The sequence below is a fragment of the Rhineura floridana genome, chromosome 3, assembly GCF_030035675.1.
Source record: "Rhineura floridana isolate rRhiFlo1 chromosome 3, rRhiFlo1.hap2, whole genome shotgun sequence".
Lineage (NCBI taxonomy): Eukaryota > Metazoa > Chordata > Lepidosauria > Squamata > Rhineuridae > Rhineura > Rhineura floridana.
The window spans coordinates 152,270,024-152,284,840 of NC_084482.1; the positions used below are offsets into that span (position 1 = coordinate 152,270,024).

Here is a 14,817-nt window from a genome sequence, read left to right on the forward strand (position 1 = left end):
TACACCCAGCCCCACTGCTGACATCAGACCTTTTAGGACTGCCCACAGCAAAGTGCTTCCATTGGACACACCTCTGAGTTGCAATGGGTTGATAAACCAAACAGTTTTCAAGTTGGTGTGAAGCTAGTTTGAAGGAAACACACATCTGATCCCAAAAATTCCAGATTTTTGAGTAAAAAGGGACGGGACCATGTGTGTACCCAGATTCAAAAAACAGGTGAAGAAGCAATGAAGCCAATATAACCGCAAGTGTGTCTGCAGCCTAAAACTCTGTTCAAGGGATGCTCCCATTGGCAGGATCCAGCCCTCAGTTTGGCAAGATCCTTTTGGAGCACTTTACAATCTCATTTTTGTTTTTGCCACCCTGAATTTGCTTTCAAGGGAACTACTGACTAACACACATTGTAACCCAGAAGTTCACCACGTTTTATTTAAGTCCAAAAGGCTTGCTGAAGTTACTGCTTTGTTTTAAATAGCACATCACACAATTACAGGTGGTTGACAAATAAATCATTTTCATTTATTTTATTGAAGACATTTTATACTTAAAAGTTTAAAGGGCTCTTTTCCTCACTGCCCACTCATTTGGAGGCCTCAGTCCAGCTTGTAACAGAAATTCATGGACTTCTAAGATGCTACAGTATACGGAAGCATGTAATTTTGATTTTATTCTTTGTCAGTTTTTTTAAAAAACCTTTTACGTGATTTCATATAAACTGTAAGAGAAAAGAGGAAATCTGCTTTGGATTTTTGTTTTATTATTAATGTGGTTCAAGAGTGTTTTTTCAATTTGTTGTTGTTGGCATTTTCATTTCCTCTTCTTGGCTATTGTTCCGTATTTGAAATCTACCTGGGCACAATGCCTAGTTTTTGAAATATTGTTTACTGCAGTTCTTAAGGTGCCAGTGAGTGTTGGAAATTGATAGGCATCTGAAAGGAAAAAAATCAAGGGCTGCATTAAGAAGATAAGACTGGAAAGGTTCGACTATGCATTTTTTCCAGTAGGTTGTACTGAAGGTGCTCAAAATAAAATATTCAAAGAAAAGCATAAAACATAATAAAACACTGTACCATTTTTTAATTGTTCAGGGGATCTTTGGCAGTGCCAGTCAAACAGATGCATTGCCATATTTAATCCAGAGACATACCTGTGTGATTGCCCTCCCATAGATACTCATGTGATCAGCATCCAAGTAGCTTCAAATTATCTTGAACCTCTGCAGTGGTGTACTTCAGAGGTTCATTAATGAAACCAAACCAAAACCTACTTGTATAATTCTAGGGATGTTCGGGTGGGGTAGGTCATTGCATCCACTTTGCAAGGATTTCTGAGGAAGTATGCAAAAAATGAAGGTGGAAGCATGTGACTCTATTCTTATTATCACTTTCCATACAGATGAAATCTCAAAAGTGTGCAATGGAACTTTGTTTAGGTAGGGTGTCTCGGCAGAATCATATGAGAAAAAGTTAAGATGGGCTGGACATATGCCAATAAACTAAAGTTGAATCCTGACAAAATGGAGGTGCTGTGGCAGATGGTTCTCATGCCTAGGGAGATGGTGTTCAACCTATGATATATGGAGCTGCACTTTCCCCCACAAAGCAGGTTAGCAGCTTGGAAGTACTCCTAGATCAAAAATGCACATCACAGCCTGAAGAATTCTATGTAGCTCAACAGCTTGCTTCTATCATTCCCTTGCTTGTGTGTGTGAATAATGCTATCTATCTACAGTACTTTGCTTTATTTTTTTTGTTTTGTGGAACAAATACATAGTAAAGTTCTGGTCAGCTTTGTTAGTATATCCTTTTGTTCTGAAAGTGAGAGTAGCAACATTGTGCATTTATGAGGTATCATTTAAAATATACAAGACATTTTGTGGTATCTGAAGGTATTGACTGGCTTTCCGGATTACAGGAAATGGTATGATGTGAAGGCAACATTTCAAAAATCTTACAGAGTCTGTTGGGATTAGGAAATTCTGGCACATGCTCTGAAAGTAATTCACTTGATTTGCTTGTTACCATTCAGTCACTTGAGAGAACTTAGGTTTCATAAGTCAGAAGTGTTCATATCCTGCTGGAGCTGTATGATTTTAGCAGTACAGTTCCCCAAATATTGAAAAATCTCTGGGGGGGGAAAGTGTGGCTTTGAAGCAAAGACAGCGTCAGACTACAATCTAGGCCTCATAAGAAGTAGAAGGCAAGAGGACCATCACAATCTGGCTGAAACTGAGCACTTTTCTATCCCATTTTTTCATGGGAAAGAGTTAACCATGTCCTCAATATGCTCATGAAAATCAAGATGTAATTTTGGCTCTCAAGTCAGTAGCTCTTCATTGCTATAGAACACTTTGTCATTCAGTTTGCTCATAACTTTTTTTATATAGCTATCTGACCACAAAGTGACAAATATATCCCGAGCTGAACTGTCTATTTGGATATTTAGTTAATATTATTGCGTTATTTCTTAGTGTATTGGGGGGGCATGATCAATGCATACTATTATTTATAGGTCCAATTAGACATATATTGTATTTAGGGTTGCCAGGTCTCCGATTTTCAGCCAGAGACTCCAGTTTTTGGGGGTCCTCTCTGGGTCTTCAGGTGAGTGATCCCAGTCTCCAGACTCTTAGCTTTTATTTTTAAAAAATTAAGTTTCTAGGTGGTCTTGTTCAAGAGATATACACCAAAATATCAGCCGCCACCCCCCACAACTTCTGTTACTATTGGCTGCTCTAATCCCTGTCCTTTCAGGTTATTAGCCAAAAAGTGAAGTCAGGGTTGTGACTGACAAGAGATTTGCTGACCTCCAGGCAACAGCTATTGCAAATCCTGAAAACAGTTTCCTTTTCCTGCTTGTCTGCACATCAGAAGTTGAGTAAGTGTATAACTTTCAGCAGTAGTAAATTGCCTTTCTACAATAATATAGCAGAAAAACTAGAAGTGAAGATCACAGCAGGATTTTGGTAGGCATGCACACACAGTAAACAATTTCAATTATAATTATAATAAAAGTGTACATGTAGGTTTTTCAATTATTTGTAAAATAGTGTATTATACATTTTATCTTTCAAATAATTTTTGAACAGAAATTTGAAAAAGTATACATGCTGCAGCATATGATGCCATTACAATGTGTTATACTTTTCTAATTATAAGGAGCCAAACAAGTTTAAATTTTCCTGGGCTGTTGAAGAGGGCAGTTTATTTGTCTAATTCATAGCCTGTTGTGAAAACCTTCCCAATATGATGCTTTAATCCTATACTCACTTTTCTGGGAGGAAAGCTGCAATGCTAATCCTACAAACCTGGGAGTAAACTCCATTGAATTCAATAGGACTTATTTTTGAGTAGACATGGTTAAGATTATGCTGTGAATCAATGGGACTTTTGAGTGAACACAGCAAAGGATTGTGTTGAAAATCTTTCTCTCCCGCTCTAATCCTTTTGTGTGTGCGTGTAAGCAATCAGGCAGGGCTTACTTAGGTGTCACTGCTTTTATTTGGTAGGAAACTAATATTGATTTGTTTTCATGTTCTGCAATGACCAATTGGTTTTCTCAACAAACTATTATATGGGGTGTAGGTATTTTTACATCTCCAGTGTGTGTGTGTGTATGGAATCTTTCCAACAACGCTGTAAGGTAGGGTTGGAAACCAAAGCAGCTCACAATAAGAAATAAATCCATTTAAAATCCAATAATTATGAAACAAGTATAAAACAGTTGCAAAACAGTTTGAAGTGGCATGATTCTGAATTTTAGGTTGGGTGAGTAACATTTCTTATCATTTGAGGTTGCAGTCCGGTGCACGCTTCCCTGTTTGAGTAAGCCCCATTGAATACATTGGGACTTGCTTCTGAGTAAACATGCATAGGCTTGCACTATAAATATCTTTACAGGTTGTGTAAATAATAAACATATCTTACATTCATGCTTATATAAACATTTCTTCATACTATGTCTCAATATGTATCTCATTTTACACTACAGTTGAACATCATTATTTCCTCTACATCTTAAGTGTGCCCTTCTGTGCTTGAGGTGGTCATAGTCCCCCTCTGTTGTTTTCACTCTGAGGAACAAATTAGGAGGAGAGATGGCGAGCAGCCCATGGTCACCAAGTAAACTTATTCATTTTAAAAGAATAATTAAAATGATTTATATGCAGGCAACATTTATGAAGCAATGCAGATCCACACAATACATTTAAAGCACATCCAACTCGCATTTAAAGTGCATGACTTCCCCCAAAGAATCTTGGGAAGTGTAGTCTCCCCCTCACAGTTATGGTTCCCATCACCCTTAAACTGCAGTTCCCATGATTCTGTGGTGGGATTCATGTGCTTCAAATGTGTGTTGAGTGTGCTTTAAGTGAATGGTGTGGATCTGCCCTAAGTATGCTGTGCATTTATTCGTGAACTGAAAAGAACAATTTTAAAAGATACTTTTTCAAACAGGGGAAGGGCTGTAGCTCGGTGGTAAGGCACATGCTTTCCAAAATTCAGTCTCTGGAAAAGACTATTGCCTGGAAGCCTGAAGCCAATGCTAGCCCATGTCATCACTACTGAGCTAGATCATACCAAATGGCCTGAGCCAGTATAAAGCAGATTCCTTTGTTCCTAAAGAGGAAAGAGACCCAAGGGCCACAGTGACTTTAACATTTATTTTCCTTACAGCATTTCTATACCACTTTATTGTAAAAATTTTAAAATAAGTTGTACTGATCACTGTGCAGAATTTAATGAAACAGACATGCTTGTAAAGAAAGGATGTTCACAGTATTCTATGAGGACTTGACTTTCTGGTATGAAGAGCATTCCTTTAAAACAAAGGATATCTGCCATTGCATCTCATTCTAGAGCAGCCTTTGCCAACCTGGTGTCCTCCAGATGTTTAGGGACTACCAACTTGCATCAGTAGCAGCCAGCATAGCATGGCTGGCTGGTGCTGATGCAAGTCGGTAGTCTCCAAACATCTGAAGGACACCAGGTTGGCAAAGGCTCTTCTAGACAAAATATATGGAATTGGTTCATGTCTGAGGTTGAAGTGTGTGATTTGAGTCTAATGACTTTTGAATTAATGACTTTTGTATGATACCGTATAACAAAGTTTTGTGGGCAGCTTCTCTGTGCTTTTTAACTTTTTAGTGTACTCATAAATAATTAATATTAGTAGCATTTATATGGCACTTGTACAGTGTACTCTACATAAATTATTTCAGTCTTATACTGTACTGTACAGGACACTATCACAACAAGCATATGAAGCTGCCTTCATTTATACTTAATTGGACTTTTGGTCCATTTAGCTCAGCACTACCTATTGGCTGCTGTCTTTTCTTCTGTATGCAGTGCATATCCTCACTTATTGACCTAAGGTCAGGATGATTATTATACACATTATAGGAGATGGTCTGAGGACACCTATTTTATTGCTGAGGCAGCATTTGGACAGACTTTCTAAAGCTTACACTCCTAATAATCAATTCTGTTCTGATGCTACTCTGCACAGTTAGACCTATATACTCTGAAAGCAAAATAAAATCCCTATTATTAATGCTGCTTTTACTGGTACTATTAATAGAAACACTCATAACTGTCATTCATAATAAATTGCAAATACATGCCTATGGCTCAAGAACTACCCTCAAATTTAGACAGTTGTATTAAGTAATACTGTCCTGTCCAGTGCTCAAGTTATACGGGGAGGGGGGAGAGAGAGGGGGAATAATAAAATCCATGAACTCCAAATACTCTCCCTCCAATTTTACTCAAACCATGTACCCCTGTAGTCTTCTAAAATCAGTCGCGGAGAGAGGGTACCATAAAAGGCAAAGAGGCAGGCTGAGCTTGCTCTGTAAGGCCACATTCTTGCCATACATTTAAAGCACTATTATTCCACTTTAAATAGCCATGACTTCCCCAACAAAAAATCCCGGGAAGCGTAGTTTGTGAAGGGTGCTAAGAGTTGATGAGAACCCTGTTCCCCTCACAGAACTACAGTTCCTCGGAAAGAGTGACTGTTAAACCATTGTGACAATTATAGGCCAAGTTCAAGGTTCTGGTTTTGGTGTACAAAGCCCTATACAGTTTGGGAGCAGGATTCCTGGAAGATAGCCTTCCCCCTTATTTACCCAGTCAATCATTGCGCTCTGCAGATGAGGGCCTCCTGCAGATACTATCTCATCAGGAGGTCTGTTTTGTACAACACAGGAAGCGGACCTTTAGTGTAGTGGCTCCTATCCTTTGGAATTCCCTCCCCTGAAATTTTAGACAGGCAACATCTCTGTTATCTTTTCGGTGCCTACTAAAGACCTTCTTCTTTCAACAAGCCTTTTATGTAGAGAGGGACCTTATCCCGGTCTGCGTCTGTGCTGGAGTTGCATTTTAAGATGTTTTTGGAGATTTTAAAAAGATGTTTTAACATGTTTTAAAGTAGTTTGTTTTAAATATGCTTTAGAGTGCTTTTAGTGTTTTTGTTTACTCCTTGGGCTCCTTCTGGGAGGAATAGTAGGATATACATTCAATAACGAAACAAACAAACAAATAGGAGCTCTGTGAGAATAGGAATTTTCTGATAGCTCTTAGCGCCCTTAACAAACAACACTTCCCAAGATTATTTGTATCACTGAACACTAAAGTCAGGATAATTCAGACCATGGTATTTCCGATCTCTATGTATGGATGTGAAAGTTGGACTGTGAAAAAAGCTGATAAGAGAAAAATCAACGCATTTGAAATGTGGTGTTGGAGAAGAGCTTTGCACATACCATGGACTGCGAAAAAGACAAATAATTGGGTGTTAGAACAAATTAAACCAGAACTATCACTAGAAGCTAAAATGATGAAACTGAGGTTATCATACTTTGGACACATCATGAGAAGACATGATTCACTAGAAAAGATAATAATGCTTGGAAAAACAGAAAGAAGTAGAAAAAGAGGAAGGCCAAACAAGAGATGGATTGATTCCATAAAGGAAGCCAAAGATCTGAACTTACAGGGTGGTTCATGACAGATGCTCTTGGGAGTCAGGGTGGTTCATGACAGATGCTCTTGGGAGTCACAGATTCATAGGGTCGCCATAAGTCGTAGTCGACTTGGAGGCACATAACAACAACAAGATTATTTGAGAGAAAGCCATGGCTGTTTAAAGTGGAGTAACAGTGGAACAAATGCATGGTGTGAATGTGGCCTTAGTCAGCACTGTGCTTCATCCCCTTGTGTAGAATAGCAGCATCCAGTGGGTGCAGTTCAGCCATTTTAAACTTTGGCTTTATGCCCTGGTCGGGTCCCACCCCTTTTTATGGGAATGTTGTGTGTTACTTCAATGTGGTACACCGGCACTGATGCGTTTGGGGCCTCTCCTGCTCATTCTGCTAAGAGAGGGCCTTGCCTTCTGCCACCCAAGCGCTGCCCTGATGGCACCAGTCCACTGGCAACAGCTTGCCTTACTTTACCCGTCTAGATAGGTATAAGGAGGAGCAAGAGGGCTCATTACTTCCCGCGAGTCAGTGTTTCCATTCAAAAGGCGCCACTAAAGAGCAGCAGCGTGCGCGCCGCCTTTCTCGAGGCCCCAGAGAGGCGTGTTGATGTTCTGAGAGAAACAATACCCAACTCCGCGTTCGCGGCGACGTCATAGACTCTGGATTCTCTGGGGAAAGAAAGACGGCACACACCCCTACACCTAGCGAGCCATCTGGCCCCAGGCGTGGCTCGCACGGAAGGTCATCCGCGGCCACAAGTGAGCTCCGCAGGGCGCGACGGAGGCGGAGAGAGTTCCTTCTCCCACTGCTGCGGCTCGTCCCTCCTCTCCCCCCGCCCCCCCCAGAGTGCCTGCCCTGTCATACGGGGAAGGCATTTATTTCCTCTGCCTTAGAATAAACCATCTTGCGCCTCAGTCAGTTTGTATATGCATGCATGTGAATGGAGTGAGCGGCTCAGCGCCTGGCACCACCCCCAGCAGCAACCCGACAAGCGCGGCGCGTCTGAGCACCTGGTAACTAAGACCTCTCTCCTTCCCTCCTCCCTTCTCCACCACGACAGGCAAGGCGCGCTTCGATCGAGTGCCGATCATGCTCCCTCGGTGCAGGGGCCGCGGCTGGCGGCTAAATTCTTGCTTGCTACTGCTCCTCCTACTCCTCCATACGGCTGATTGTAAAGCTGACCTCCCCGTTGCCTTAAAACCTCCACGTTTTACAAACAAACGGGGGGGGAGGGGGTTGCTTTTGGAAATCATTCTGTGGTTCTAACCCCGGGGTATTTGAGCGGATCTTCCAAAAAGGTTGGAGAAGGAGGAAGCCCAGATATTGAAGGCCCCCGTCCCCCCACCACTTACCTTTCTTCCTCTTTGCTGCTTTCACCTACCTCGTACTGCCCCTGATAAGAAGCAAAGTTTGAAATCAACCTGCAGCCGGCCCCGCTTGGGAACTTTTCAGTTCAACTGGTCCATGGCTGAATGCGTTCAAGGTGCCTTTGATGTTTGTGTGCGAGCGCGCGCGCGTGCGTGCGTATACATACACACACACATATAGGAGAGAAAGAGAGACGCTTCTGGGAAACGGACTGTTGCTTTTTATCACCCACCTTCTTCCTCTCACCAGCCCACACACGCGATTTGCCAAAGAGAGAGAAAAGTGATGAAATTAGCAAGAAGTGGTAAATTGGTTAAGCCCGGTTTCCTCCTCAAGAGAGCGACTGCAAAGAGGAGCTCGGGAGGGGGAAGAGGCAGAGCGAGAACCGAGCGCAGGCAGCCCAGCCCCTGTCGAGCACAGCACAGGAGCTTGCAAAGGAGGGGTGGGAAGTGAGCATTGCTGCTGGTAGCGGCTCAGCTAGCTGCCGTTTGTAACGGTGAAGAATTGATCCCGGCGCTAGGGGGGGTGCTGGGTGTTAGGTAGGGTGTTCCTGCGGCTCATCGGCGACGTGCAAAGCGCTGTCTGATTGCATTTGACTTGCAATGCCGGGTTCTCTTTGGAATGCAAAACCGTGCACAGGATGAAATCAGGTTTGTTGCGACATTCTGTTCTGTATGGGGGTTTCTTTTGAACCCCCCCTTCCCCAATTCCCTCAGATGTCAGAAAGGATCATAGCAACAAGACGGTGTCAGTCACCTCATTACAGAGTCTCTTGTGCCGTTCTTTGGGAGATGTGTTTTTTTTAAAGGGAGATGATGAATCTTTTATGCAGCTGTCTTCTTGTATCCATACAGGAGCTTCACAATTTGCACTTGATTGCAGCTAAAATCTTTTTTGTGTGTGTAAGATCCGCTCCCATAAACTGATGGAAAATAAACACAGATGGGAGAGGAGGAAGGGGGGGATGGACTACAAGCCATAATGAGGCAATGTGGTTGGGTGCTTTTTCTCCTTTCCACCCTTTGAGCATTTTCTTCAAGCAAAAAATGTGAGCCTTCAATCTGCAAAGCAGTTGGATGGAGCAGATGAAATCCCGACTAGGTTTGTGTATCTTTGGAATGTAAAAAGGGTTTTCTTGGGTAGTACGAGTTGGTTTATGGATTACTCTCTTCCGGGTATGCTATCAGAAGATTCCCTCGCCTGCATTCTTCCCAGCCATTTTGCTAAAAAGTATGTTTTCCCTCTTCACACCTTATAGGTCACTCTTCTAGAATGCCAGAGGAAAGTTCCCCACGGAAGACTCCCCAGAATGTCCCATATCAGGACCTTCCTCATTTGGTCAATGCTGATGGGCAGTACCTTTTCTGCAGATACTGGAAACCAGCCGCTCCACCCAGGTGAGCACTGTTAAGTGGTGCGTTTCTTGGGTGTGAGTAAATAATACACCATTTGTTCAGCTTCATTGCTGTTTGTTCTACTGTACATGGAGTTGTTCACAAAATGTGTTCTTTGCCAAACTGATCCAAGCAGCTTATAATGCAAAGGCTATAACACCTTGATCCTTCAGCATTTGTGCTGGAGTAATGTTGCATGTTGAAATAATTGCTCTGATATAACTATTGGTAAGCATCCTAAGTACTTGCATGCTGCTGCAATAAGTGAGGAGCTGGCTATTAATCATTCAACCTCCTACTCATTAGAATAGGCCTTAAAAGCAAATCAGTATGAGTAAGGTTTGGGTGATTTGGGCAGTTCTATTTTTTAACCCAGTGAAACTAAATGCTATGAGAAGTATTTGTGGGTCACACATTTCAACATGTAAATAAATATTTTAATCAAACACTGTGCCTTTCAGAGCTGTTTGTAGGTTTAGATTGCTCAGTTCTTCAGAACCAGCAAGTCAAAACTTCAGAACCCAGTTAAAATTGCTATAAATCTCAGTTCAGTGGCTAGGGTTTCGACATGTTGCATTATTATTTACTTTTCCTAATGCCAGTTGTGTACTTGAATGACTCTTCCTCTTTTAGCTTGACTGTGGGATTCAGATGGAACTCAGAATCCTGAAGATACATTCAAATAATAGTCAGAATTACCAAATAATCATTTACATAATCCCTTACTAAATTATGGCTTCTTACTTAGATCTTGGGCTTCAAGAATGATGAATATACTGGATTGACATATCTGTGGAGTTTCATTATTTGCTATTGCTGTCCTTTTTGTCTGTTGATGATGTTAAGTATAAATCCTAGCTCTAGCTATGGAGGAGAGTTACTTACGGGAAAGAGCAAGACTGTTGTTCTGCTCTTTGTCTTTTCTGCAAGCCAACAGGATAGGCTCTGTTTATTTTTATATTTCAAGGCAAGAAATCATATTTGGAAAATGGTTACCCAAGGAACCGTGGGGAATCCAGCTTTCCTGTCTCAGTGGATTTGTAGCTATCCGAGTACAGTAGTTAAGTTTTGCAAGATGTGATGCCAGGCTGAAGACAGGAACATAAAACTTCCATATTGAGTAGTGATCCATCTAGACTGTGAATTTGTCTCCAACACTTCTAGAAAATGGGAAGAGCAGCAATGGGCAAGCATGAATTAATTGATCTTTGGGGTGGTGATTCACTTTTATCTTCATTGCCTCAGAATCTGTGTTCATCAGTTAGTGCATTCCTGTGAACTTAAGAGACAGGTTACAAGGCTCAATGGACTTGATCTGACTCTGTGTGGACGTTTTATGTTCCTCTTGCCTTCACTTATTTAACATACGATGTAAGACTTAAGAGCTGCTGAAGTTGGTTGAAGATCTGCTAAAGCAGTTCTTTGAACAAAATGGGCACTTTCCTGATTCTTACAACATGCTAAAGACAGCAGCTTATATCCTATATCATTCATTAAAAGACTCCATTAGTGCAATTTTGTCTTCAAAGCCTGCCTTAAGTTTTCAACCTTTCACCTAGAAATAAAACCTGTAGAGTCCTTGTGGTTTGTTCTCTCTCTCTTTGTGCAATAGCCACTTTCTGAAATGGTAGTTCTGTATCATTTCAGAAGAATTGCTTCAGCAGCTTGCACTAAGTTGTTGTTATGAGTTGTAAGTGAAGGTTTTGTGTATTTTAGAGGCTTTCACCTATGTCAGGGTCAGTGAACAAGCCTTACTAGATTACAAGCTGTCTGTGAAGCATATGCCTTGGCCTGGCTTTGACTACATGATCCGTGAGGGAGCTCCAGGAAACCCAAGGGCAACTTTCTGGCACTGCCAATAACAAGTTCTGGCATCATCCTAAAAGATTTCCTCTACTGAACAAATTCAGAATCAAAACAAGCTTCTTCTTTGAAACCAGCCTGTCACGTATTATAATGCTAATTAATCATTAACTGCCCACAGTGTTCTTCAGTGAGTTGCAGAATTGCGTTCCCCTTTCATGTTTAATTTCTAAGCAAATTAGGGGTGTTCACATTAGTCTTTGATCAAGAAATGAAAGGATGGCAAAGCCTTGAAAGTTAGAACTTGGAATTTCATCCTTCCCTGGTAGCTTGGCATCTGCACACACCAAGTGGTTAATTGAGAGCAAGATTGCCCTACTTTTGTGACAACAAAGTAAACAGGATCAGTGCTTCTCACTTACAAGTGGCTTTTAAATGTGTGCAGCGATTTATTTTTAGCTTCTGTTGTATTGTGGGGTGTGTGAGAGAGAGGAAAATTGCAGGGCTGCTGAATAATAATTTATTAACCGCATCCGACTTTCATGGACAATCTTTAAATACTAGGATAAGTGGAGAAAAAAACACATTCCTCGCCATTTTCCAAGCATCCTTGATTTTCGTATTTGTTTAGAAACAACAGGACTTCTGCCTAATTTTAAATGATCACCAGTAATAATAATGAGCGGCCTTGGGTTAGTTTTACAGTTCTTTTAATCTGATGGGGGCTCAAACACAGAAGAACAGTTATATTCTATTAACTGTAACCAAGGATTTATCTCTATCTTGTTCCTTTTAAGCATAGGGTTGGACCAAGTGCCATTGGTGTTTGTGAGGAAAACTCTAGAAGCTGATAGGTTTCAGACATTTTTCTGTGACATCGTAACTTTTGAATCTTTCCTACAGCAGCTGTTTCACCCAAACCCCTCCCCAGGAGAAAATGAAATGAGAAAGCCGCCACATGTGAATACATGCATAGCCTGCCTTTTAGAAATTTTAAATTTGAGGAGGTTTAATCTTCAGGTGTATAGTACAAATAATTTTCCAAATACAGGTCTAGTTGCACTCTTTGCTTTCTTAGAGTCGTATCTGGGATAAAGTGACACATCCAGAATAAACTATACAAAATAACATAATTATGCTTAATTTATTCTTGAGATTTGATCATTTGGATATGTTTGGAATTTTAAATATAGAAGCAAGGTAGATGGCAAGCAAGGCAATAAAAAGAAACATTGCTAGTTGGTTTATTTTAAGACAATAGCCAAATATTTAGTAGCGATATAGGTAATTCTGTTTGATATAATGGGGATTCAGGTGTGAGAATCCAAAGATGTTCAGACCATAAGAAACGTCACCTGTTGATTTTAGTTTAGGGTTACCTGAGGGCCCCATTATTATCTCCAAGCAGACACAACTCACAGATTTTCACCCTTTTCTCTGTAGCCAGTCTTGGGTGAAATGTTGACTTACCTGTACCTGATGGATGCCACACCTCTCCCTGCCACCCATAACATGCAAAATACAAACCCAACAATCACAGTGCAAAATACAGTTTTGCTTTGGAGGTGGCGATGACCAGGTCATGGCCTTGCTATTTTACAAGGTAGATTAGAAATTGCTAATATTTTAACTTAGGGTGCCCATTTTTCCCAGTACATGGGGTGGTGTTTTTTTTGTTCTGTATTTCTCTGCTTAGTTATTTAAGTAGAGCAGTGCAGATGTGTCTTTCCACCTGCAGAAGCTGTTCAACTTGTTTTGTGGGAAATATGGCAAAACCATTTTGAACTGTTATGTTGCAGTCTATTTGATGTGTAATGTGGGTTGGGTTAATTTAGCCTTGTTGATTCATTTATCATAACAAGAAACACTGTTGGTTTGTGTTTTTTAAACCACTGATCACATCTCTTCTAGGAAAGTAGGTACTCTTATCTGATATAATTAAAGGTATAGCTATACAGTGAAAGAACAAGTTCAGAGTAGTTGAACATTGTGGAAGATCAGGTAATCATTAATGCAGGAAAGTAGTAAACTCTTCCTATAGGGGAAAAAAAAGCATACTCTGCGGCTCTAGTTTTCAACTTGAGTTAAGCTGAAAAAGGGCCAGAAATCCTGTTTGCTGTGTGAACAGAAATATACACCTCATATTGCAATAAAATATCCTACTCTCCCCTCAGTTCTGTTTTCTGGTCTTGCAGTGTTTGTCTATTGAAGTGAATCAATTAAGTGGTTCATAAATAGTTAAAATTTTGGGGGCCATATGTAGCCGGGTATACCATCTGATTCTTTTGAGGTAAAAACATACATATTTCTTCTGAGGATATAATTCAGTCTTTCATGTGTAATCTGCTCAACTAAATAACATAAAGTAAACCAAAAATGCTTTGAAAAATGGCTTTCCCTTTAAACACATACAAATACACACCATTTAGGGAAGAGGCCTGCTCTGGTTTCCTGGCCTTTGGCTCTTAACCTGTTGCTTAAAGCCTCAGGTGTAGAAGCAGAGTGACTGAGGAGCAATTTCCCATTTCCACCATGGAAATTACCTAATGGAAATTAACTAGTAAGCATGTGAAAGGGCACCAGCAGCCATCAGGGTAGATCATTCTTGAAGGCCTCTTTAGGTCATCCTAAACGCCTTGGTATAATGCCCTTCTGAACTATAATTTAGAGTGCTGCCACATCCTTTTTATCCTAAGATTTTTGGGAATTATACTTGACAACTATTAATATTTGTAAGTATTTCTAATTTATTTTTTGAAAAAGTTTTTTGCAATTATTTACATGGTTCACTTGTTGACCTTGAACCCTTAATTCTTTTAGGGGTAAGCTTATTCAGTGTTTATCATGTCTGTTCAAGTTTCTAGCCCCTATGCATGTGGGATGTAGAGTTACTGAGAATATCCTTTAATCCTCTAGTTTCAGCCTTCCTATGTTGTGGTTTTGCTGTTTTTACGTTTTGCTTGCTGATTGATTCATGGCATTTTATTGTTCATGTCTGTGTTATGGTGTTTATTGCTTTGGGGGCTTTGGGCTGAAAAATAGTATATAAATAAACGATAATAATAAAATAATGATAATTCCATTGACAGAAGAGGAGTATGCCATTGGTTCTTTGAAAGCTGGTCATTTCGCATAGTATTTGGCACTGGAGCCACATCTACCTTGACTTAAAAAAAAAAGGTGTCAAACACAAATAGAGCTGTATCACTTTGGCTTATAATACAATTGTAAGCATGTTTACTCAAAAGAAAATCTCACTGACTTCA

General features: G+C 40.5%; 1 protein-coding gene and 1 long non-coding RNA gene across 5 annotated transcripts in view; one reads left to right on the forward strand and one right to left on the reverse strand.

The window, feature by feature from the left end:
- Positions 1-414: 414 nt before the first annotated feature.
- Positions 415-8,867, reverse strand: LOC133380656 (uncharacterized). Its single transcript, XR_009761499.1, has 3 exons — positions 7,002-8,867; positions 2,808-2,915; positions 415-930 (listed from the first exon to the last, which is right to left on the reverse strand). It is a non-coding gene; the product is annotated as an uncharacterized LOC133380656 (long non-coding RNA).
- The window catches only part of MGLL (monoglyceride lipase), a 121,869-nt gene continuing 114,660 nt past the window's right edge, over positions 7,609-14,817 (forward strand). Inside the window, exons 1-2 of one of the 4 annotated variants that reach the window (XM_061618371.1) lie at positions 7,609-7,999; positions 9,613-9,751. In XM_061618371.1, the coding sequence (XP_061474355.1) occupies positions 9,627-9,751 (125 nt within the window). In that variant the 5' untranslated portion in view covers positions 7,609-7,999; positions 9,613-9,626. Of the gene's footprint in view, positions 8,000-8,056; positions 9,005-9,296; positions 9,456-9,612; positions 9,752-14,817 lie in introns of those variants that run through there. The other 3 variants (XM_061618369.1, XM_061618370.1, XM_061618368.1) reach the window with 3 other exon arrangements.